This window comes from Schistocerca serialis, chromosome 3 (assembly GCF_023864345.2).
Source record: "Schistocerca serialis cubense isolate TAMUIC-IGC-003099 chromosome 3, iqSchSeri2.2, whole genome shotgun sequence".
In the NCBI taxonomy this organism is placed as follows: domain Eukaryota; kingdom Metazoa; phylum Arthropoda; class Insecta; order Orthoptera; family Acrididae; genus Schistocerca; species Schistocerca serialis.
This window is the reverse complement of record NC_064640.1, coordinates 163,772,732-163,799,542: the sequence shown is the minus strand read 5'-3', so window position 1 is coordinate 163,799,542 and position 26,811 is coordinate 163,772,732. Positions and strand designations below refer to the sequence as shown.

The 26,811-nt window shown below is 42.7% G+C and overlaps 1 protein-coding gene across 2 annotated transcripts in view; it reads left to right on the top strand.

The window, feature by feature from the left end:
* LOC126469875 (centromere protein S-like) overlaps positions 1-26,811 on the top strand; it is a 68,409-nt gene that overhangs the window by 7,649 nt on the left and 33,949 nt on the right. The window contains exon 4 of one of the 2 annotated variants that reach the window (XM_050097200.1): positions 24,034-24,258. The exons of the other annotated variant lie outside the window; for it this stretch is intronic. Within the exon in view, the coding sequence (XP_049953157.1) occupies positions 24,034-24,093 (60 nt within the window). The 3' untranslated portion in view covers positions 24,094-24,258. Of the gene's footprint in view, positions 1-24,033; positions 24,259-26,811 lie in introns of those variants that run through there. 2 annotated transcript variants of the gene reach the window in all.

Genomic DNA, 26,811 nt, shown 5'->3' with positions numbered 1-26,811 from the left:
TTGGGGACACAGACTGCAAAGTATCAATTGCTCTCTTGTGCACATCTCTCATCTCCTAACATAGAGCTCGCTCACGAACATCCTACAGGAACAAAAAACACCTGTTAATTGTTTCATTTATGATTAATAATTAGTACTAAAATGATACTTTTTCACCAAACAATAAATCATTTGAGAAGAAAAAGCTTAACGAATTAGTACCTTAATCTAACTGATCAGTATAACACAGCAGCTTGCTTACCTCATTGTCAGGTTCAGTGCTGTTTTCAGCTGTACGTAAATCTCCATGCCAGTTAGGTAAATGTTGAGATGGAACTGCATCTGCTTTAAGTTTGTTCTTTTGCGGCACCCCAGGCGTTCGTTCTTTAAATCCCGCCCATAATCCTCAGGAAGACCCACTTTCTTGTGATTAGCTCAGAAAAGAGCTATGCTAAAAACAAGGACCACCTTGGTTCTGAGATTAAGCATCTGAAGATAGTGTTAGAAGGAATGGGTATTCTGTCCATGGCATTAGATCAACGCTCTTGAGAAAACAGACGGAATGCTGTTCAACCAGGCTGAGGATCAACACACAGCACGGCTTCCATTCTGCGGTGCAACAACTAGCAACATAAGTAGAACCTTAAACAGGCAAGAAATCTGACCAGTCTTCCGGCCACCCAGAAAAATTAAAGAAATGTTGCAAATAGTTAAAGATAATCTCAACCTGAGTGTGCCGGGAATTTGTAACATCCTTGTGAGTGTGGTGAGAGCTACGTGTGACAGTCTGTACGGATGGTTGCTGATTGTTGCATTGAGCAGAATCATCATAATCTTAAATACAGGCATTTTGATAAATCAGCGGTGGCAGAGCACATTAGACAGAAGCGCAAGATTTTGTGTGGACAGACGAGAATAATTCCTCACACATTGAACTTTTGGGTCTCTGTGATCAGAGAAACAGTTGAAATTAGACTTTGTGAAAACAGCTTCAACATGGCACTTAGCAATGTATGGAAGTGTGCACTTGATAAGGAAAAAACACAAAGGAATACTCCCCACATGATGTGATGGATGGTGCTGTAAACAAAATCTATGGCTGTAGAGGGCACCAACACTCTATGTGCCTCCATGACATAATCTATCAAATCGGATGCCAATCTGTGTACATAAGAGAACCTTGGCAGTTCACAACAGTCAGTTTTAGTCCCTGATGCAGGTGATTGAGTATATTCTTAAAAATATGTCTAGAAGATGATTGTGGGTGAGCACAAAGTACTGTTCTTGTTGCACATTTTTGAGAAATAAAGCCTTTCTTCCTAAATATTGAGTTACCCAAGAACTTTATTCCATATGACATTGAATTAAAATGTGTAAAATGTCAGCTTACTGATTTGTTCTCTGATTTCTCCCTCCCTAAGATATTCAGTGCTTCTGAGTGCACATATGACTGAACAATATTGTTTTAGGAGTTCAAAAATGTGCTTTTTTCTGGTTTAAATTCTCATCGGTGTGGACACCTAAGAATTTGAAGTTCCCACCCTAATTGTTATTTCCTCACCATGTGTTGCACTTATTATTGGTGTAATACCCCTAGGTGTTCAGAACCGAATATGTTGTATTTTTTAAATTGAGGGTGAGACCCTTCGCAGAAAACTAAAGTGCACGTCATTTATGTTGGCGGCCGAGTTTAGGTTCGTTCTGCGCATCTGACGTCACAAAACACAGTCAGCCAATGAACAGAGAACGACGTTGCCACATCTCGACTGCAGTGCAGAGCATGGACGAGTGTCTTCAGTTTTAGAAACGTTCAGTCATAAATAAAGTAATAGAACAAAAGCAATGTCTTGATAGCAGACATTCTTTTATAGAAAGTTTGGAAAAAGCATTCTATATACCAATTGCTTCATATTCTATTAATTAATTAAACCAAACAAGCAATAAGACTCCTAATTCAGGCGATAGCAAGGAAAGGTGTTTGTATCACTCTCACAAACCGCTTTTTCGCAATAAAGAACAGCGGTAATTGTTTATTTCCTATTGTACTTCAACGAAGCGTGAGTAATTCATAGTCGTATCAACAGTGTTTGTCAGTATTTTGCCTGATGTGTCATACTCCTCATGGCGTTTTGAAGTCAGACGAGGTGCGTTAGCGTAACGGTTAAGGTGTTGGACTGCTACGCAAAAGGTTATGAGTTCGAATCTTATGCGGTGCTTAATATTTTCATTATTTAAAAACAATATCGAAGTGCCTTTCTTCACGAATTATATTCGTTTGAATGCAATTTTTTGAAATTTCTAGTGCTTTCTCTCTTCATTAACCCTTTCGCTGCTGCAGACACGTGCTCCCCGCATTCCGCGCTGTGCGCGATTTTGTCATCACTGCACTGCTCGCCTGTGCAGACACATGGTGTTCCCACTGCTTTGACACACTTATTCGATTTCACAAAAACTATTTGGCCAAAAAATTGGATTTTTACACGTCTTCTTGACTGATACCTTCCTCCCATAAATGACTTAATTTTGTGTCGATGTTCAACGCAGTTATTATGCAGCATTAAATGTAGTAAACCATTGCACGAAATTTTGAAGAGTTTGCAGAGGTAGAAGTCCATAGCGTATACTTTCCGTATGGTCGATTTTAGTTGTCACAATGTTGAGAATGAAATGTGGACAAGATACCTAAATTTCATATAAAATTTACTGTATAACAATATCTCATTTAATTTAAGTACGACATAGGTGTCGTATGTAATATTGAGAAATATTCCGTCTTTCGCGACTGTAATAAAAGTATTATTTACACCGGACGCGTTTGGCTTTATTTTAAAGCACTTAAATCAAGGAAAGGTATGGCACATACACAATGGTACTCATGTTCTCTTTCTCTTTTTTGTTCCACGGTCGCAGTTTTACCAATGGTACTGAAATATATTCCTCTTCTGCAACTGTAATAAGGGACTTATTTAGACCAGACGCGTTTCTCTTTTGAAGCATCTTCAGTGGACAGTATTTTGTCTCCTCCGTTGCCAAGTCACCTTTCGTAGTTTTGTGCTGCGGTAACACAATATTCAACGTTTGTGTTGGAAGATCAGTGTTTTAGCAAATAAAAGATGTTTGTGTGTGCCACACACAAAAATTATATTTGACATAGCTCAGAGCACTTCACTGATAGACAGTATATTCCAGTCCTAATGTTTTTGTAAGTCCACAGTTTAGTTTAATGTATTTTGTCTACTTCCTTTTGATTGATTGAAGTGCTTTAAAATAAAGCCAAACGTGCTTAGTGTAAATAAAACTTTTGTTACAGTCGCGAAAGACGGAATATTTCTCAATATTGCATACGACACCTATGCGGTACTTAAATGAGCTATTGTTATACAGTAAATTTTATATGAAATTTAGGCATCTTGTCCACATTTCATTCTCAACATTGTGGCAACTAAAATCGACCATACGGAAAGTATACGCTATGGACTTTTACCTCTGCAAACTCTTCAAAATTTCGTGCAATGGTTTACAATATTTAATGCTGCATAATAACTGCGTTGAACATCGAAACAAAATTAAGTCATTTATGGGGGGAAGGTATTAGTCAAGAAGATGTGTAAAAATCTAATTTTTGGGCCAAATAGTTTTTGTGGAATCGATTGATAAGTGTGTCAAAGCAGTCGGAACACGATGTGTCTGCACAGGTGAGAAGTGCAGTGACAAAATCGCGCACAGCGCGGAATGCAGGGAGCACGTCTTTGTAGCAGTGAAAGGGTTAATGCGCCCGTGGGGGCTTTACTTCATGAACTACGCGCTCCCCCCTACACGTAAGCTTGCGAACTATGCTATACTATGGTGCTGCTTCTATTGGTGCGTGCGTCGTGTGCAACTGGCAACGCAGCAATCTCCCGCGTCTGGGCGGGCATGCGCGAGCCGCCAAGATAAAAGAATTGAACTATAGTTAGTGATACTTGAAAGAACGTTGTTTACCATTTCTTCTGTTGCTGTATGTACGCTTGGATTGATCTACGCTACTAATGTCACCCACAAAAAGAACTAATTCTGCTTATTGTATATAAAACGGAAAATGGCTTAGGTAAAAATCTAGAATAGGGCCAGTAGTGTATGTGTGTGTTTCATGCAGGAATTTGTCAGCACTTACTGTGAGATATGATGGGAGCAACAGGTGTGTCTGCTGTTTCTTTTACGCAGCCAATAAGAGAGCAACAGGCAGATGACATGCTTCAAAATTATATATTCAGAAGAAAAAGTGAAACATTACTGTAGGTGAAAATTATAAATTTAATTGCTTTTTGTTTGAGCTGCAACTATTTAAAGTCTGCTAGTAGATGCACACAAAGGGCGGCATCACAACCCATGATATGTTTGAAAAAGCAGTGAAATCTTTCTGTGCTCTGTATTGCTACGCAATCAATCTGAGAGTGTAATGAGTACGTGGGTCAATGTTTTTTAATTAAATCATTGGAGAAGGTAAGTGGATCAATGTTTTTTAATTAAAGCCTGGAAGAAGGTTGGTAGATCAATGTATGTTAATATATCAAACGCTCAACTTAATTACTAATAAACATTTATCCACCTACCTTCTTCCATGACTGAATTAAAAATGGTTGATCCACTTGCTCAAAGTGGCAGCTTTTGCTGCAGTTTGCAGGAGATTCCATCCACACAAACCTTTGACCCTTAAAGTAATTTCACTACCACATTTGATAACATTTCTGTTTCAGTCAGTCAGTAAGACATGCACCAATGGATGATGTCATTGTGCAGAACTAAATCGTGTAAATAAGTCCACTTTATAACAGTCACTGCCGTAATTGCAAAATATTTCTCTTGAAACTCGCTAATACTCTGAAAAACACAAACAAGACAATGTTTTTAATTTCGGTGCTAGGCCTACATTGCCTCTTGTTGATTGTCAGAGAATCATTCCAATGGTGATGCAAAACTGGTGTGTTGCCAACCTTTGAGCAGTAGATAACCACTGCTGTGACTGTCGCCAGCCATGATCTAGACTTCAGCTGATTTCTTACATATATCAGGAATGGTAGTGGACTTAAAATTGAGCCTTGGGGAATCCCATACATGATTTCTCCCTTGTCAGAATAATGTGCCCCAGCTACATTGGTATGGTGCTCCAAGAAATGTATTTCACGTGGCCGTTCACAAATCCTTAGAGGTTTGCGTGCCTTCTGTCAAACTGTACAGGCAACTGCAGAGGTCTTCATGTTGGTCTGTGCAGATGCCATCAGTAAATTTCCCTTCCATACCACAGAGGCAGCTAATGACCCCAGTGGTTGCCACTTGAAATGTCTATATAATTCTGTGCACAGCCCTTATTTACTTTTGAGATGACCACCTTAATCCGCCAACAGCCCCACCCCCTTTTTTTCTCATAATTGGGGATTTCAGTGCACACCACACCCTAAGGGGTGTTGTTCAGTAGGAGCCATATGTTTGACCAGCTGCCTTCTTTGTGCTCCTTCTAAGGCATTTGATTGTATAGGTAATGTTCCTGTCTTAGAAAATATAAAGTTTTATGGACTAATGGCTTTCTTTAGGTGTAGCTGGTTTGTCATATGTGACAACAGAATGCAAGAAGTCATTCTGCATGAATGAAATAATGTTGGAAAGGTAGGAAATTTTAGTGACTGGGGAGAAATCGGAAAGGGAGTCTCACAGGGTTAAATTTTGCATCCACTCGTATTCCTGATGTAGGTGTAGGACCTTCCACTTAACATTCAACAGGCAGAATTGGTACCTTATCATATATTTCTTGTGTTGTAAAAGACCACATCAGAGAGCAAGCAACAGAAGATATTGTTAATGTTTTCCAAAGCATTATTAAGTGGTTCTCTAAAAATGGACTCTTAATTTTGAGGAAACAAACTATATTCAGTTTTGCACAAAAAGTATTTGTACCAACAATTGGTGTACCACATGAACAGGAGTCACAGAATAGGATAGAATGCTCAAAATTTTTGAGTGTACTTATTGATGAAAAGTGGAGCTGGATGAAATGTAGTACTGATCTTCTCAAACAATTACATTCAGCTACTTTTGCTCCTTTTATAATTGCAAGTCTTGGAAACGAGTCTGCCTCCTAAGAACATATTTTGCATATTCTTCTTCTTCAGTCCAAAGACTGATTTGATGCAGCTCTCCATGCTACTATCATGTGAAAGCCTCATCTGCAAATAACTACATCAACCTACATCCTTCAGAATCTGCTTAATTTGTTCATCTCTGTCTCTGTCTACAATTTTTACCCCCTCTCCTATTCCCTACAGTACTAAATTGGTGATCCCTTGATGTCTCGGAATGTGTCCTATAAACCAGTCCCTTCTTTTAAGTTGTGCCACACATTTCTTGTCTCCCCCAATTTTATTCAGTACCACATTAGTTACACGATTGACCCATCTAATTTTCAGCATTCTTCTGTAACAGAACATTTAAAAGGCTCTATTCGTTTCTCGTCTAAACTGTTTATCATCCGTGTTTTATTTCCAAACATTGCTATACACCAGACAAATACCTTTAAAAAAAACCTTCATAACACTTAAATCTATATTTGATTTTAACAAATTTCTCTTCTTCAGAAACGCTTTTCTTGCCATTACCAGTCTACATTTTATCTTCTCTCTACTTCCACCATCAATTATTTTGCTGCCCAAGTAGCAGAACTTATCTGCTACTTTAAGTGTCTCATTTCCTAATCTAATTCTTTCAGTGTCATCTGATTTAATAAGACTACATCCTATTATCCTTGTTTTGCTTTTATTGATGATTCTCTTATATCCTCCTTTCAAGATGCCATCAGCTGTATTCAACTACTCTTCCAAGTTCTTTACTGTCTGTGACAGAATCAAAATGTCATTGGCAAACCTCGAAGTTTTTATTTCTTCTGCTTGAACTTGAATTTCAACTCCAAATTCTTCTTTGTTTTCCCTTAATGATGGCTCAATGTGTAGATTGGATGTAATGTGACGTCTTAAGAAATAACTTTCTGGGGTAACTCATCACTTAGAAAGTGTTGATTGCATGAAAGCAAGCAGTAAGAATAATATGTAATGTTCACTTGTGGCCACCATGTGGGTACCAATGTCATGTGGATAGCAATGATGTAAAATGTTCAATAATGTCGAATGTGGCCATAGATAATGAATAAACTGTCAAACATGTTAAAAATGTATTGTAAGTGCTGTATAGCATAGTAGTCATGAATAACACAACTTGATCCCAATTACTGTATTACAAAAATTAATCAACAATACCAAAATGAAAGTACAGTATTATGTACATAAATTAGACGAAGGCTTAAATTTTCTCTTTAAAAATGTTTCTCTTTAAGATGTGGTGCAAATGTGATGTATTGTACCTAAAACATTGCAAATCTGAGACACACACACACACACACACACACACACACACACACACACACACACACACACACACACACACAACCACAAAAATCAGTAACGAGTACACTATTATTCCACTTCTGCACTTTGAAAAAATTACACATATTGGAATTTAATTTTTAGTTTTCTACACTAACAGCAAAGTTAGTGTTTAGTTTTTAGCAGTTGTGTTACCTTTAAATTCAGTGCAATAATGTATACTACAGTATACTGTCCTAGTTAAGGTAATCAGTTATATCTGTTTGCATTTAAGATGTGTGTTTGCATTAATTAATGCATTAGGTTTAACATCTCATTATTGTTATTTCTATTACTCTCTTCTTTGAAAATAAGTTTTTGTGCAGTTTTTACACAGTGAGAGCTTCGTTAAGTGATGACACAGCAAACTAGTCTCATTCATTTTCATGTTCAACCATTTTTCAAAAAGTCAGATGTCATCCAAAATCTTGCATAGTTCATGAAAACTTCAGGTAGAGAGTGAACGTTTTTAAAACGTTTATGTCTTTTCGACTTTCCGATCACCTGAAGCTTTTCTTTACATGATCACGTTATATTTTCAGCAACATAGCTGTGAATCTTGTCTTGGACATTTAATGAAGTTCAGTATGCAGCAACAAAAGTTTCTGATCATTTACCAAATAACATATGTTCGGCAGGTAGCAGAGCAAGTTTTAAATTTGACTCAAAATCATTTCTTGTGGACAACCCCTATTCCATGACAAATTTCTGTTCAAATATTGATAGGTTATGAAATAAGAGAAACAACTAGTTTTTAAGTATAGTTGCATGACTGCTAAAAATGTGATCATTGGTGTTAAAACTAATCATATCTGCATATCCTGTTAATTGACAAGTTGCAAATCATTTTGATAAGAGAATCGTTCAAATGATATGTAGAAATGTAACTAATTAAATCACTTTTGATTTGTTTTCTCAATCCTGGTGCCCTTGCCCACTTTAGTGCAGCTCATGGCACCTATTTGGTTGTCAGTCTTGATCTTTTCCCACAGTCCCATGATTTTGCTAGAACAGTCACTGTATGATGAACTTCGTGACAGCAATCACTTTTTGGGGATGTTTGGGCTTTCCAAAGAACACCACCACTGCAGTCACCCTCATCGCTGCGCGGCTAGAGGCGCCATGTCACTGACTGTGCGCCCCTCCCGCCGGTGGATCGAGTCCTCCCTTGGGAATGGGTGTTGTGTATTGTTCTTAGCATAAGTTAAAGTAGTGTGTAAGTTTAGGGACCGATGACCTCAGCAGCTAGGTCCCTTAGAAATTCACACATTTGAACATTTTTCACCCTCATCGTTTGAACTTTCTATAAGTCCCACCACTGGCAGTCAGTATCATGGTGGGCCAGTCCACACAAAAGCTATTCAGGACTATAAGAGGGCCCTCAGTGTGTCAAGTGACATCCTTCAGACTACTCTCATATTTTAAGGGTGTCTGTGCAAAAGCCCTCTACCTGATTAAATGCAGGAAGAAGGAATGGTGTGGGCAGTATATTTCCTCTGTGGGAAAGTGTACTTCTTTGTACTTGTAGGCCAGGGTTCATGGATCAACAACCATTCTACGTCTCATCCTTCATGGTAGTAATTATACAATTGCTTGGATTTTTGATTAGATTGGCAAACTTGTTAATCTTTGGGAACATTTTTGCTTGTTTACTGTTAATTTTTTCATCTAATAATCTAATACTGTATGCTTGTATCAAATTTTAATTATTTCATATGACTGGTAATTAAAGAGAGAAAAGGTATTTCTATTACACTTATAATCCAGTATTGTTAGTTATTATTTTCATTTATCAACGTGTATGAAATCTGAATAAAAGTAAATAAAGGAGTTTCTAGTTACATTTGAACCAGTGGCTTTACAATTACAAAACATCAGTGCTAGACATTCGCCTACTATTGACTCAACCGTTCACACTCTGAAATCTTCCCATCTTCAAAGACAATTTATGAGTTCTTTTTGAGAATCATATTGTACAACATTACAAAATTGATGTCCAGCATTGACCATCAAATGTTATAAGTTTTCCATTCTAGACAAGTGTCATAATAGCATGTTAAATTCAAGTGGGATCAGAAATTTTCAAAATTTGAAATAAATAAATTGGTGACTTGAGTGAATGAAAAAGATTAGAATTATTGGACTGCCATTTAATCCCTTCAAAGGATTACCAGCTGTGCCCAGGTGGCTGGCTGTGTGTGGGATGCATACAAGGCAATAGATTAGGTGACGCTCTATTGAGTCCAAATAACGACAACTATGAGACCCAGAAGTATAAGTGCAAGATCCAAAAGAATGCTCAACACAGATGGGAGTATTAAGAGCAGTTTCCACATAGTGCACTGTGTTCAGACTTCGCTTCTGCAGTGTTGCATCACCTGTGTTCCTGCATAACACACCATTTGCGAACTGTGCTCGGGCACAAATGGAGCAAGTAGATAAGGATGTTGTTGTGGTGCTTGGGACTTATTTAGTTTTGTTGAGGAGAAAACAAGAATGCGAAAGAAAGAAATGTCGTTAATGGGTTCACCCTCTATTCAGAGCTAGAGAAGAGGGAGAATTTCACATGATATTTAATAGGCTTGCAGATGATCCTGTGAAATTCTTTTAAGTACATTAGAATGAATTTTACTAACTTCAAGAAATAATGCAATCCATTATTCCTGAGATTGAACACCCTTGGCTTCTGTTCATCAGGCCAGCATGCCGTTATGTTATAGAGATTGCAGGAGAGGAAGTGCTGCGATCAACTGTGGCTGGACCTACACCAATATCCTCATTTTCTTCTCCATTTACATCATCATATAAGGAACTTTGAACATTGGCAAGTCTCACAGTTTTGAGGAAACAGAATTAAAAACTGCTTTTCATCTTCGTCTCTGTTTCTTTATCTTCTTTGCAGACTGGCTAGATGTGGTTGTGTCTGTGTCTAGCACAAGCTCCAGTAAAATACAACATGCGTAGTGCCTGTTTGCTTCTGCACTCGCCACCTACATGTAAGCAAAATTATAGCTGAATGTGAAAAATATTACTACTGATACCTTCAGCAAATACACAAAAGGTAACGTGAATAGGAAACAAAACATATACTAACTGGATTTGTTAAGCTTCTTACCAATGTTGCTCCATATATTGTCTTTGACAAGAGTATTTTGTAATCTATATGCACCTCATTGTAGAATTCTGGGTGCTGCTGAGCAAATATTACAAGCTCCTCATCCATAATGAGATTTTCACTGTGCAGTGGAGTGTGCGCTGATATGAAACTTCCTGGCAGATTAAATCTGTGTGGTGGACTGAGACTCGAACTCGAGACCTATGCCTTTCACGGGCAAGCGCTCTACCAACTGAGCTACCCGAGCATGACTCACGCCCTGTCCTCACAGCTTTACTTCCGCCAGTACCTCGTCTTCTACTTTCCAAACTTCACAGAAGCTCTCCTGCGAGTTCGAGTCTCGGTCCGGCCGTTGGATAAGCAGCTGCAGCAGCAAGTCGTATACTTCTAGCTCACTCATTTGTTACATAGTTTAATTCTTAATTTCTTTGCGTGTTTTTGGTACTTGCATTGTTTAATTCATAAATTTCGGGCGTATTATAGTATTTGAGAGTGTAGCATCGCGTTTTGGTACCTGAATAGTGTAAATTCGCGTAGTCTCCTTCTGCCGCCGAGCAGTGTCAGCAGTGCGCAAGTAGCAGCATTACTGCATTTACTAGGCAATCTTGTATTTTAATAACCGTTTCAATTTTGTCGATTTGTTTGCGCTCTCTGTAGATTAGTTCAGATGTTCTTTGCAAAACAGTTTTTAGCATGGATAGGGACTGCAACTGCTGTGTTCGGATGCAGGCTGAGTTGGCATCCCTTCGCTCCCAGCTTCAGGCAGTGTTGGCTTTGGTCACACAGCTTGAGACTGTTGCCAATGGGCATCACTGTGGGGGTCCGGATGGGGGTTTGTCGGGGACGGCCAGCTCGTCCCACGCATCCCCTGATCGGATTACGACTGTGGTTGCCCAGGATACTGCCCGCATTGAGGCTGATCCCTCACCTGTGGTAGAGTGGGAGGTCGTCTCAAGGTGTGGCAGGGGGCGAAAGACATTCCGGAGGGCTGAACGGAAAGCCTCTCCAGTTTGTCTGACGAACCGGTTTCAGGCTCTGTCTCAGGCTGATACTGATCTTCGGCCTGACATGGCTGCTTGTCCTGTTTCAGACGTTGCCCCTCAGTCTGCAAGATCCGGGCAGTCGCAGAGGGTGGGCTTACTGGTAGTTGGGAGGTTGGGAGCTCAAACGTCAGGCGCCTAATGGGGCCCCTTAGGGAAATGGCAGCAAGAGAGGGGAAGAAAACCAATGTGCACTCCGTGTGCATACCGGGGGGAGTCATTCCAGATGTGGAAAGGGTCCTTCCGGATGCCATGAAGGGTACAGGGTGCACCCATCTGCAGGTGGTTGCTCATGTCGGCACCAATGATGTGTGTCGCTATGGATCGGAGGAAATCCTCTCTGGCTTCCGGCGGCTATCTGATTTGGTGAAGACTGCCAGTCTCGCTAGCGGGATGAAAGCAGAGCTCACCATCTGCAGCATCGTCGACAGGACTGACTGCGGACCTTTGGTACAGAGCCGAGTGGAGGGTCTGAATCAGAGGCTGAGACGGTTCTGCGACCATGTGGGCTGCAGATTCCTCGACTTGCGCCATAGGGTGGTGGGGTTTCGGGTTCCGCTGGATAGGTCAGGAGTCCACTACACGCAACAAGCGGCTACACGGGTAGCAGGGGTTGTGTGGCGTGGGCTGGGCGGTTTTTTAGGTTAGATGGCCTTGGGCAAGTACAGAAAGGGCAACAGCTTCAACGGGTGCGGGGTAAAGTCTGGACATGCAGGGACCAAGCAGCAATCGGTATTGTAATTGTCAACTGTCGAAGCTGCGGTGGTAAAGTACCAGAACTTCAAGCGCTGATAGAAAGCACCGAAGCTGAAATAGTTATAGGTACAGAAAGCTGGCTGAAGCCAGAGATAAATTATGCCGAAATTTTTACAAAGATACAGACGGTGTTTAGAAAGGATAGATTGCATGCAACCGGTGGTGGCGTGTTTGTCGCTGTTAGTAGTAGTTTATCCTGTAGTGAAGTAGAAGTGGTTAGTTCCTGTGAATTATTATGGGTGGAGGTTACACTCAACAACCGAGCTAGGTTAATAATTGGCTCCTTTTACCGACCTCCCGACTCAGCAGCATTAGTGGCAGAACAACTGAGAGAAAATTTGGAATACATTTCACATAAATTTTCTCAGCATGTTATAGTCTTAGGTGGAGATTTCAATTTACCAGATATAGACTGGGACACTCAGATGTTTAGGACGGGTGGTAGGGACAGAGCATCGAGTGACATTATACTGAGTGCACTATCCGAAAATTACCTCGAGCAATTAAACAGAGAACTGACTCGTGGAGATAACATCTTGGACCTACTGATAACAAACAGACCCGAACTTTTCGACTCTGTATGTACAGAACAGGGAATCAGTGATCATAAGGCCGTTGCAGCATCCCTGAATATGGAAGTTAATAGGAATATAAAAAAAGGGAGGAAGGTTTATCTGTTTAGTAAGAGTAATAGAAGGCAGATTTCAGACTACCTAACAGATCAAAACGAAAATTTCTGTTCCGACACTGACAATGTTGAGTGTTTATGGAAAAAGTTCAAGGCAATCGTAAAATGCGTTTTAGACAGGTACGTGCCGAGTAAAACTGTGAGGGACGGGAAAAACCCACCGTGGTACAACAACAAAGTTAGGAAACTACTGCGAAAGCAAAGAGAGCTTCACTCAAAGTTTAAACGCAGCCAAAACCTCTCAGACAAACAGAGGCTAAACGATGTCAAAGTTAGCGTAAGGAGGGCTATGCGTGAAGCGTTCAGTGAATTCGAAAGTAAAATTCTATGTACCGACTTGACAGAAAATCCTAGGAAGTTCTGGTCTTACGTTAAATCAGTAAGTGGCTCGAAGCAGCATATCCAGACACTACGGGATGATGATGGCATTGAAACAGAGGATGACACGCGTAAAGCTGAAATACTAAACACCTTTTTCCAAAGCTGTTTCACAGAGGAAGACTGCACTGCAGTTCCTTCTCTAAATCCTCGCACAAACGAAAAAATGGCTGACATCGAAATAAGTGTCCAAGGAATAGAAAAGCAACTGGAATCACTCAATAGAGGAAAGTCCACTGGACCTGACGGGATACCAATTCGATTCTACACAGAGTACGCGAAAGAACTTGCCCCCCTTCTAACAGCCGTGTACCGCAAGTCTCTAGAGGAACGGAGGGTTCCAGATGATTGGAAAAGAGCACAGATAGTCCCAGTCTTCAAGAAGGGTCATCGAGCAGATGCGCGAAACTATAGACCTATATCTCTGACGTCGATCTGTTGTAGAATTTTAAAACATGTTTTTTGCTCGAGTATCATGTCGTTTTTGGAAACCCAGAATCTACTATGTAGGAATCAACATGGATTCTGGAAAACAGCGATCGTGAGAGACCCAACTCGCTTTATTTGTTCATGAGACCCAGAAAATATTAGATACAGGCTCCCAGGTAGATGCTATTTTCCTTGACTTCCGGAAGCCGTTCGATACGGTTCCGCACTGTCACCTGATGAACAAAGTAAGAGCCTACGGAATATCAGACCAGCTGTGTGGCTGGATTGAAGAGTTTTTAGCAAACAGAACACAGCATGTTGTTATCAATGGAGAGACATCTACAGACGTTAAAGTAACCTCTGGCGTGCCACAGGGGAGTGTTATGGGACCATTGCTTTTCACAATATATATAAATGACCTAGTAGATAGTGTCGGAAGTTCCATGCGGCTTTTCGCGGATGATGCTGTAGTATACAGAGAAGTTGCAGCATTAGAAAATTGTAGCGAAATGCAGGAAGATCAGCAGCGGATAGGCACTTGGTGCAGGGAGTGGCAACTGACCCTTCACATAGACAAATGTAATTTATTGCAAATACATAGAAAGAAGGATCCCTTATTGTATGATTATATGATAGCGGAACAAACACTGGTAGCAGTTACTTCTGTAAAATATCTGGGAGTATGCGTGCGGAACGATTTGAAGTGGAATGATCATATAAAATTAATTGTTGGTAAGGTGGCTACCGGGTTGAGATTCATTGGGAGAGTCCTTAGAAAATGTAGTCCATCAACAAAGGAGGTGGCTTACAAAACACTCCGTACCAGATCGGTTTGACGGAGGAGATAGAGAAGATCCAAAGAAGAGCGGCGCATTTCGTCACAGGGTTATTTGGTAACCGTGATAGCGTTACGGAGATGTTTAATAAACTCAAGTGGCAGACTCTGCAAGAGAGGCGCTCTGCATCGCGGTGTAGCTTGCTCGCCAGGTTTCGAGAGGGTGCGCTTCTGGATGAGGTATCGAATATATTGATTCCCCCTACTTATACCTCCCGAGGAGATCACGAATGTAAAATTAGAGAGATTAGAGCGCGCACGGAAGCTTTCAGACAGTTGTTCTTCCCGCGAACCATACGCGACTGGAACAGGAAAGGGAGGTAATGACAGTGGCACGTAAAGTGCCCTCCGCCACACACCGTTGGGTGGCTTGCGGAGTATAAATGTAGATGTAGATGTAGAAGTTTCTCCTCATCCATGTTTACAAAAAACATGCAGAGCCCAGTATGAGGTCAGAAATTACCTGTGTATTTGAGAGAGAGTCATAGCAGTTCGGGCAAAGCCGGAAAGAGCTGAACACTGAACAGCTGCCAACAGTCGACGTACCAGTGCCTTGATATAATTCCCACACGACATACTGTATTCTCACTGCACACCTGTCATCTTTGAAACGAGGTGCTTGACACCTATACAAAGTGAATAGGCAGAGTTCAGTCATGATCCAGTGCTTCATGACACAGTTGGAGCACAGTCGAGACAGTCAGAACACGGTACCCTATCTGGAAAATGGTCCCTAAAATCGTATTAATTAACTGCGGAACCATTTGCAACAAAGTGCCAAAGTTTGAAGTGCTTCTGAAAAAAAAAAAAAAAACTGAAGCTCACATAATACTAGGTGCCAAAAGTGGTTTGAAACCTGAAATTAATGGCAGTGAGATTTGGGGAACATTTAAGTGTATATTGAAAGGCTAGTCTAGGCTAAGCTAGGCTAGTGGGGAAATGAAGATAGTGTATTCGTTGCAGTACACAAGAAACCGATCCACAGAGATAATAATTGAGGCTGCATGCGAGATTGTTTGGGCAAGGCTCATTGTGACAGTTGAGCATAAAATGGTAATTGGGTCATTCTGTCATCCACCAGATTAAACTCCTGATGTAAGTGAAAACTTTAGAGCAGGCCTCAGTTTGCTTGTTCATAACTTCCCAAGTCATACTGTAATCATTGCTGGAACTTCTAATTATTCAACAGTCAGTTTTGAAAATTACAGCTTTGTTAGTGGTGGGTGTGACATGTTACTGTGCGAAACTTTACTAAATGCCTTCTCTGGAAACTACGTAGAATAGATAGCTCTAGACACCACTCATGATGGAACAGTGTTAGATCTAATGGTAGCAAATTGACCTGACTTCTTTGAGGATGTCTACATTGAATCTGGTATTAGTGACCATGACTCGGTTGTGGCAACAGTGATTACCAAAGGACAAGTAGAAATATCTACATGTTCAGTAAACTAGATAAAAAAAAAGCAGGTCTAGTCATATCTCATTGAGGAACTTGAAATCTTCAACACAGGAGAGGAGCATGCAGAGGAACTATGGCTCAAGTTTTAAATAATACACTACTGGCCATTAAAATTGCTACACCAAGAAGAAATGCTGATGATAAACGGGTATTCATTGGACAAATATATTATACTAGAACTGACATGTGATTATACTTTCACGCAATTTGGGTGCTTAGATCCAAAGAAATCAGTACCCAGAACAACCACCTCTGGCTGTAATAACGGCCTTGATACACCTGGTCATTGAGTCAAACAGAGCTTGGATGGAGTGTACAGGTACAGCTGCACATGCAGCTTCAGCACGATACCACAGTTCATCAAGAGTAGTGACTGGCGTATTGTGACGAGCCAGTTGCTCGGCCACCATTGACCAGACGTTTTCAATTGGTGAGAGATCTGGAGAATGTGCTAGCCAGGGCAGCAGTCGAACAATTTTTGTATCCAGAAAGGCCAGCACACGACCTGCAGCATGCGGTCGTGCATTATCCTGCTGAAATGTACAGTTTCGCAGGGATCGAATGAAGGGTAGAGCCATGGGTCGTAACACATCTGAAATGTAACGTCCACTGTTCAAAGTGCCGTCAATGCGAACAAGAGGTGACAGAGTTGTGTAACCAGTGGCACCCCATACCATCATGCCAGGCGATGCGCCAGTACGGCGATGACAAATACGCGCTTCCAATGTGCGTTCACCACGATGTCGCCAAACGCGGATGCGTCCTTCATGATACTGTAAACAGAACCTGGATTCATCTAAAAAAACAAAGTTTTGCCATTCGTGCACCCAGGTTCATCGTTGAGTACACCATCACAGGCGCTGCTGTCTGTGATGCAGCGTCAAGGGTAAGCGCAGCCATGGTCTATGAGCTAATAGTCCAGGCTGCTACAAACATTGTCGAACTGTTTGTGCAGATGGTTGTTGTCTTGCAAATGTCCCCATCTGTTGACTCAGGGATTGAGACGTGGCTGCACAATCCGTTACAGCCATGCGGATAAGATGCCTGTCATCTCGACTGCTAGTGATAAAAGGCTGTTGGGATCCAGCGCGGTGTTCCGTATTACCCTCCTGAACCCATCAATTCCATATTCTGCTAACAGTCATTGGATCTCGACCAGTGTGAGCAGCAATATCGCGATACGATAAACCACAATTGCGATCGGCTACAATCCGACCTTTATCAAAGTCGTAAACGTGATGGTATGCATTTCTCCTCCTCACACGAGGCATCACGATGACATTTCACCAGGCAATGCCATTCAACTGTTGTTTGTGTATGAGAAATCAGTTGGAAACTTTCCTCATGTCAGCATGTTGTAGGTGTCGCCACCGGCACCAACCTTCTGTGAATGATATGAAAAGCTAATCATTTGCATATCACAGCATCTTCTTCCTGTCGGTTAAATTTCGCATCTGTAGCACGTCATCTTCGTGGTGTAGCAATTTTAATGGCCAGTAGTGTAGTTGACAAGCACTGGATACACATGTACCCAGTGAAAAAGGAGGGACCCCTCCGTGACAGTCACTGTAAAGAAAAATACAAAGAAACAGACTAATGGGCATGGTAGGAACTCAGAGTAGCGAAGCAAAATCACTTAACAGTGTTTTCAAATGTTCCTTTACAAAGGGTAACCCAAGATTATTGCCCCAATTTAATTATTTTACCACTGAAAAGATGAGTGAAATAGATACTGGTGTCAGAGGTGTTGATAAACAGTTGAAATTTGCAAAGTTGAACAAAGTCCTAGGGCCTGATGGAATCCTTAAGGAATTCTATGTCCAATTTGTGGCCGAGTTAGCCCCTCTGTTAACTATAATCCATCATAGATCAATTGAACAAAAAAAAAAAATGTTTCCAGTGATTGAAAGGAAGCACTGGTCGCATGTGTTTACAAGAAGGGTGGTAGAAGTGATCGAAAAAACTGTCCATTATTCTTAATATCAGTTTGTTGTAGCACCAAGGAATATATTCTGAGCTCAAACCTAATGAGGTACCTGGAACTGAATGAGTTACTCCATGTTAACTGGTGTGGATTATGAAAGCATCGATCATACGAAACCTTACTTACACTTATGTCACATGACATCCTAAAAGCTTTTAGTCAAGGCAGTCAGGTAGATGCAATTCTCCCAGGGGCTCACCACTCTCTGGTGAGTCCGTGTTTGGCTACCACGGGGCCCCAGGCTTAGCAGCACCTCTTCCCTTTCTGTGCTGCATGTCTCCTCATATTCTTTTTCTGCTCCCTTGGGGAACATGTCTTGGGTATTTTTGGGAATGGGCTCTTAAGTTTTAATAGCCTTACATCAGAACAGTCCCTCATTTGTTTTTTCTTTCTTTCTCTGTTCTCCATCTCCTACTCTCCCTCTGCTTCGGTGTTTGAGGTTTCTGTGTTTCTACCTCCTCCCTGTGTGCTCCTGAAGGCCGGCCCATGCATTTGACGTGTTACAGGTGACTGGGTAGCACATAATTCCCAGCTGTGGGTCGACAGGTAGGTTTTGCATGTGGCCCCTGGTAGAGGCCAGGCTCAGGGAGGGAAGGTTGTCTGACCTGTTATCTTCCCAATTTGCCAATTGGTCCCTCTATCAGATGTTTGGGAGGTGTGGCCAGAGGTGTGAAGACTCACTTAAGGCAGGTTAGCCCCCTCTGAGAGAGAGAGAGGGGGGCAGTTGTAAGGAGCATGCCATTGGAGATATTGGAAATCGTGGGAACTTTTTTGCGGTGAGCCCGTCGCCATCTTGGTCTACGTTTACTAAAAGTAAACTGAATGAGGCTGAAGATTCAAAGAATCTCCCAGCTGCACCTCGGTTCCTCGTGGAGGTCAGTCCTTTGCTGTGGTTAATCTGTTTACTATTCAGAAAGGTGTTGATGCAGTTGCAGGCTCTGTGAACTCCCACTGTCATTTACATAATCGAACTTTGCTTCTGGAAACCAGTTGAGATATTCAAGAAGCTCAACAACTGCTTACAGCTTCGCTCCTCCACTGCTATTTTGTTTGTGTTGAGGCCCATTGAACACTGAATTGTTTGCGTAGTTATTTACACTTGGCTGCTTGATGGTCTGACAGAGGGTGAAATCAAAATTTAACTCTCTGATCAGTGCATCACTGCTGTCCATCGGGTAATGAGAAAGGTCGATGCAACTATTGCGCCTACGCACACTGCTTTTCTCATGTTTGATCTTGTAGTACTTCCATCAAAGATCAGAATAGGCTATGAAGTCATCACGGTCCGACTGAAGGTCCCAAACCTGATGCATTGCTACCAGTGTCAGTGTTACAACCACACTCGCATGTCCAGTCAAAACACGGCCAGATGTGTTGCTTGTGGTAGGGATGCTCATGGGGTGATTGCCCGCCTCCTTCTCTCCACAGTCTCAATTGAAATGGCGACTATGCAGCCTCATCCGGTGATTCTTCAATGTATGTAGATGAGTGGGCCATCCAGGAGATCTGGGTGAACGAAAAAGTACCTTATCCTGTCGCTTGCAAGTTGTTGGATAGTCGAAAGCCCTGCATTTTACCATCTGGCACATACAGCACCGTTCTTGCTACATTTTGCTCCATGAAGGACATAACCAAGCAGACTTGCGACCTGAAATTCAGCACTGCAGTTGTAAAATCATATACTATGACAGTAGCATCCTCACTGCCACCTCCTCCTCCTCCTCCTCCTCCTCCAGCTGTGCAACAAGCCACGAAATCTTCATCCCCGGTGGTGAAATCACCTGCTTCACAGCTGGCACCCCCCTCCCCCCTCTTTCCCCCCAGGGGGCCCACAGTCCTTTTGTGGGTACGTGTGTGGTGCGCACGGGGCCCTGAGCTATTGCAGTCTCCTTTCCTTTCCAGGCTGCAATACCATCCCTGTTCCTCTCGCTCTGTATCCTTACTCCTTTGTCCTGCCCCCTTTTTTCCCTCTTAGTGGACTTTTTTATTTCAGTCTGGCTATCCTCCTGGCTTTGTTTTGGTCTGTGCTAGTGTTTATTTTGCTGTTTCAATCTCCATTTCGACGTTTCTGGTCCCCTTGGGGTTTGACCTCCATTCCCAAAATTTTCCGTTCAGCATGAGCCTTTTGGGGATGAACTCCCTACCTAGCTTCCATGGTGCACGTTCCCCTCCCGCTCCCCTCCCGCTCCCCTCACCTCACACCTCCTGCTAGGTCACCAGCACGGTAGCCAGTCCGTGTGGTGGGGCTGTTAAGTACCCACTTGGCTGAGCCCTGGCAATGGCCACTGTGGCAGACGGCCCTTGCTGTGAATGGGTGGCGCCCACGGGGCGAGCCCCTGATCGGAGTGGGTGATACTAGGGTGGAAGCCTTGCGCATGAAGCGACAAAAGCTTCACCATCTGGGCCATTCTGTGGCCGGCTCTAGGAGTGGTAGCAGATGTGACACTCCTCCTTCTGATTCTTCGGCCTTCCCCTCTCTGGTCACCCCCTGGGAGGAGGGTCAAGCTTGCCAGCTTGGGTTGAAAACTTTCCCTCGGTACCTGGTTTGTACCAGGACGGATGGCGGAAGTCTTGAATTCCGGTCTAACAGTCAGCAGGAGCCTCCCAGCTGATACACAAGGAGGCACTTCATATCCCGCCCACTTCATATCCCGCCGACAGTGTAAATGCCCCCTTGTGATACCAGTGTCCACAGGCCATGTTAACTGGCATGGGACTCCACTACCCGGCGCCAGATCCAAACGTGGGTTCTCTGCTGAGTGTGAGGAAGAGGATGGTGGGGGTGTGTCCTCGGTTGGTTCCTGGTGACAGAATAACAACATTTGTTGATAACTTGTGGGCCCTCTGGGCAAGGTTTGTATCTGCTCATAACATTCTTGGTGGCATCGAAGGGGGCCAGCAGACGCTCACCCGGGTGCCTGCTGCTGTTTCTATAGCTGCTGTGATGTAACTCAAATCTGCTGCCTGTACAGTGGTGCTCTGGCCTCACTGGGTTGTACTGCGGCGGCTGAAACCTCACATCACTGGCCCCTGCTTTGATCGGGACTGGGGGACATGACGACAGTGGGAGAGGTCAGTGCCCCAGCTGGGTGACCATTCCAAGTCGCGGCTGTCTGTATTGGTGGGCCAGGGTCCCCAGCTCCTGCCTTGCTTACTGCATTTGTGGTAGCAGCATCCCAGGACGACAGCAATAGTGCATTACCACAGTGCACCCCAAGCAACGACTCCCATGACACGCAGCTGCCTGTTGATGGCATCCGACGATAGTTACGGCAGCAGTGTCACTCTGGTGCCTCCTAGGCGATGACCTGTATTATGACAGTGACTATTACAATGACTGCAATGGCAGACATGACTCCAAACTTATGGCAGCACTGACACGGGCTCTGTGTCACTCCAGTGCCTCATGAGGGACAGTGCCGACGAGCTGGCTGCCGGTCCCTAAATACGGCTTTCTGCTGCCGATGTCTGCAGTTCTTCTTCTGTAGTAGCTTGGTGCAATATTCTGGTGTTGCCCAGCTGGAACAACTGACCCGATTACTGCCCTTGATGTTGACAATCTGGCATGCAGTGAACTGCTTCTTGTCACATCCTCCGCTGAGCAGTGACACAGCACTGTCCTTCGTGTTGCTTAACTTGGTGCTCTGCTGACCTAATTGTGCCGTGGTATCGTAGCATAGAATTGCACAACAGAATGTAACACACATAAGATTTCTGGCTCCCAGTATTCCTTTACATTTTAATTAACTTCAACACTGTAAAACTACTACCTTTGACTAACTTAATCCTCTTCTAAATTCTGCCTCTACATCTATTTACACCTGACTCTATTTATATGGCTTTGAACCCTCTACCGATACTGGACTTGTATCATATTTACACAGTACACTTTCTGTGAAACCATATATTGTATCTTGTCACTACTAATTACACTACAGTTCTCCCTCCTATATACCATTGTTCCTTACAGTCCTGGAGCACACTTAGTCTTTGACTTAATATCTGTTCAGTCATTACACTGCCTTGTCAGGGGGTGTGCCATTCTTATCAGTTTGAACCCATACACTGAAGATTGAGAGGGGCGGAATTTGGGCAGCTCTTCTCGTGAACGAGAAATACATAACTCTGATTACCACAAGGAATATACAAGAGGCTGATGTTGATGAAGCAGTGAGTACCAATTGCTGTTGCTGCTTACTTCTGTAACTTTTCACGTGCTCTAAGAGAGAGTCCATGGTAACACAAACATGCTGGATAGCAATTGTCTGATCTAGAGAAGTGAGCAGGTCCTAGTCAATGGTATCATCAAGAAACAGAAGGTGTACGGGAGGGCAAAACCAAGGAAGGTAGGTCAGGTACATAAATTAAGGGATGGACCATACTGATGACTATGGTTCCCATTATTGTTGCTGGTAAGTGGAAAGAAAATTCTAATGTTAGCGCACATACTTGCTCTGGGTTTTAGCATATACTGGTGATTCGGCCTATTATCCTGTTTCCTTCATGTTGCTTCTTCCTTTTTCACCTCCTTGTTTGCAGTTCGTTTGCCCCCTGGGATCACATGAGGCAAATTGTCTATATCCCCAGATGGGGAGCTGCAATTTAACTTTAGCCATTGACATCTCTATTATCTGGTAAGGGCCATTATACTGTGACACAAACTTCATTTTCCCCTTCAGCACATTCCCCCATGAATTTGTTAACATAACCCATTGACCCATATGGTACTTACATAACACTGCTTTCACTTCATGTGCCCTTTCCTGCTTCTCTAAAGGCTTTGTATTCAGTTTTTGTACTTGGCTCCAGATAGTGTCACTCACCTAGTGAAATCCTTCACTGAGGAGGTACCTCCTTGTGGTGGGGCTTTGCAAAACGCAGAGGAGGATGGCATCTTGTCCAAAAATTACTTCATATGGGGATAATCCTGTGCTCTGGTGAAGTTGATTTGTATGCAGTGACGACGCAGGTCAATAGGATGTCCCAGTTATGCTGGGAATGTATGTAAATCTCAACATTTTTGAAATTGTGGTGTGGACTTGTTCCATGCAACTGTTAGCTCCAGGATGCAAACCACTCATCTGTAATTTCTTAATCCACAACAGCCTGCATAGCTGCTACATTAACTCTGACATGAAATTTGTGCCCTGATACATGATTATGGTTTCAGGTGTTCCAAACTGAAGTATCCAATGGCTGGCTAGTGCCTGAACCACTGTTGTGGCTTGCTGGTCTGGCAAAGCTATTATGGAGATGTAACGAGAAAAATGTTCAATAATGGTTCATATTTAAGGATCCCCTGTTGGTGTTTGTGCTAGGGGTCCTAGGATGTCCAATTTGGAAGGGCTTATCAGCTTCCAGTAACCTCTGTAGTTTAATTTTGTGGTGATTAAGATCTGTCCTTTGAGCACATTGAATACTCAGTCCTCCGTGCAGAACTGCTGCTGTTTAGCAAATTGCTGACAGTCAAGGTCAGCGCTTTGTGCTGTCCTCTGTTCACTTATGTCAATGCCTATGAATTCCATAGTGCGTAACTTACAGCCGAGTCCTTCCGCACTAGTGTGCGACCTTCCCAGACGATGTACTACATCATAATTGAACTCGCTTAACTGCAAGGCCCATGTTAACAATCTACTCATTGGATCTTTATGTCCTAAAAGCCACTTGTGCTGCGTAATCAGCTGCCACATTAAACCATCTACCATAGAGGTAATAACGAAAGTACCCAATTCGAAAAATCGCTGAGTATTTCCATCTCCGTAGTGGAGTAATTTCTTCAGCATTATTGAACTACTGTGAAGTGTATTCAATAGGGTGCTCCTGTCCATCTACTTCCTGACACAAAGTAACTCCTAAATCGCTTGAATAACAAGAAAAATTATGAACATTATCACCACCTGTCTTCAATTTGTCTTGCAGAGCCAGCAGGAGCCACCCAGCAGAGACATCAGGAGACTCTTCATATACCTACAACAGTAAATGAGAGGAAGACGTACTCCACAGCTTCAAATATAATTGATGTTCAGTCAATTAATAGTGGTTAAGAGACCGAGATGTTGGACCAAAGAAATGTCATCTTCTTACCCAATTACTTGAAGGAAAACAGCAGAGAGAGAGAGAGAGAGAGAGAGAGAGAGAGAGAGAGAGAGAGAGAGAGAGAGAGAGAGAGAGAGAGAGAGGACAAGAAAAGAACAAAGCAAAGAATTAATTTGTCGGTTCCGGTGGAATGGGAACACTCTTAGACAGCAGAATAAGCTGTGGACATTATGTGAACCACACAGGTGGGATTGGAAAACACTTCAGCTCAACATGTATCACCTACATCTTGGCTGATTACCTTCTCAGTTATCTTACAGTGGAAATGCAATGGCTACTATCTCCATGTGGGAGAAATTTGACAATTAATCACAAACTATCCCACAATATGTATAGCAATACAAGGCTCGAGATTTTTTTGAAGATCATCTTCCTTCTCCTAAAAGGGTATAACATATGTGGCAAAAATATATTGAACATGGAATGAGCATCTGGAGATGTCTTGTACATTAGTCAAAAACCTTCAGTGGAAAAATTACCTATGAACAGTAAGCTTGAAGTGATAGACCTTAGAATACAGTTGAACATAATGAATCCAATGTGTACCATCTACTTTCCCCTGACAGAGATATTATGTACAGATAGATGAAAAACTTAAACAGTTAGGCCCAACTTCAATTTTAGTGGGAGATTTTAATGGCCATAATCACTTGCGGGGCAGTGGAACAACTAATAGCTGACCACCACTAGAGAGATTATTCTCAGCTGTTGATCTCTGCCTAATAAACTTGGGAGTCCCAACACACGGCACCATCTATGGCTCCTATTCTGCAATAGATTTGACAATCCGTAGCCTAACTTTGCAGCACCAACATACATTATGCACAAGGACCACGAAGATAAGAGAAATTACTGCTTGTGTGGAAGCATATAGACGGTTGTTTTTCCCGTGCTCCATTTGTTAGTGGAACAGGAAAAGTGGCTAGTAGTGGTCAAGATACCCTCCACCATGTGCTGTATGATGGCTTGTGGCATGTATATGTAAACAGATATGATCCAGTGGGACACCCTTGTAATGGTGGAAATTACCCGATTATTGTATCAGTGCCAGTCCTACAACCTAATGATAGGTGATCACATTAGTCATTGTAAAGAGCCAATTGGAATACTTTCACCAACAAAGTGATTACAATAAAAATTATGAAGAGGCTCATGAAAGAAGTACAAGACACAATGGAAACAATCCTTTAGACTGTGAACGGTAAAATACCATTCTTTTGAGGTCATCCTAGATGGAAACAATGTGCCATGTGCCATGACACCATGACACCATATACCCAACTGGACATGTGTGGTGCAAATTGTGGTGGAGTAGTTGACTAAAATACAATAACAGAATATAGGGCATACTTGAAGGCAGAATTAGCACCTGCTCCTCTGACACTGTTGAACATTCAGCGATATATTATACATAAATGTCAGCATCTAAGAATTAGCGTCATACTTTCACTCAGCATTGCCTTTTAACAAGGTCTTTCATCTAAACAGACTTGGCAATCTACAATATACTCATTATAGCGCAGGAACTAAATAATGCTTTAAAACGAGAGACAGATAGAGACAGATAGAGACAGATAGAGACAGATAGAGACAGATAGAGACAGATAGAGACAGATAGAGACAGATAGAGACAGATAGAGACAGATAGAGACAGATAGAGACAGATAGAGACAGATAGAGAGAGAGAGAGAGAGAGAGAGAGAGAGAGAGAGAGAGAGAGAGAGAGCAGTGGGAGCAAAAGAGAAGAGTGAGAGCGGAAATCAGATGATTGGCATCCGTACATAGGCTTGGGTGGAGGGTCTGAACTGCCACACACTGGTGAACTTTAACACATAGGTTAGGGGAGGGCACATTTTGGACCGAGGTTTAAACATGTGGGCATAGGGGGGAAAAAGTTGTATTCCCAGAATGTCTTCCGTTCCACCACATATAGTTGGCTCTCAGAGCCGTCAGACTCCACCTGCCCCCTTGCTCGTGGGGGGCAACCTCCCTGTTGTTCCTGCACTACCTACTTCAGGAGCAACACCCCCCCTCCCCCCACCCCCCCACAACCATCGGGGAAGTCAGTTCATACTTCTCAGCAGGAGAAGCATAAGCCTTCTTCGGCTTCTCTCACAAGGAATGGATTCCTTGGGTCACTCCCTTTCCAGGTTCCTGCCAGTGGCAAAGCTGACACCCGCCATTGGCTGAAGCAACCACAGGTAGCTAGTCATAGGGCTTCACGGTCCTCCTCAGTTCCTGAGACTGAATCAGTGAAGCCCTCCCAGCCAGACAAACCTAAGGAGCAGCGAGAGAAACCTAAAAAAGAAAAAGACTCTCAAGAACCAAGGCACTGCGGTAGCACCCACACCACCACCACTATGTACAAGCTCTGTCTCTGAAGATGTGGTGGAGCTTCTGGCATCCGCTGGTGACCTAGATCTCCCTGGGCCCTCGGACACAATGGATGTCGATCGCACAGGTACTCATCTGGTGGCAGCAGGTGACCTTAAGGCGTAGACTGCCCCCATTGAGTGTTTCATACCTTCCCAGTCTCTTGATCATGTAATCCTCCAGTGGAATTGCGGCGTTTTTTTCCACCACTTGGCTGAGCTATTGCAA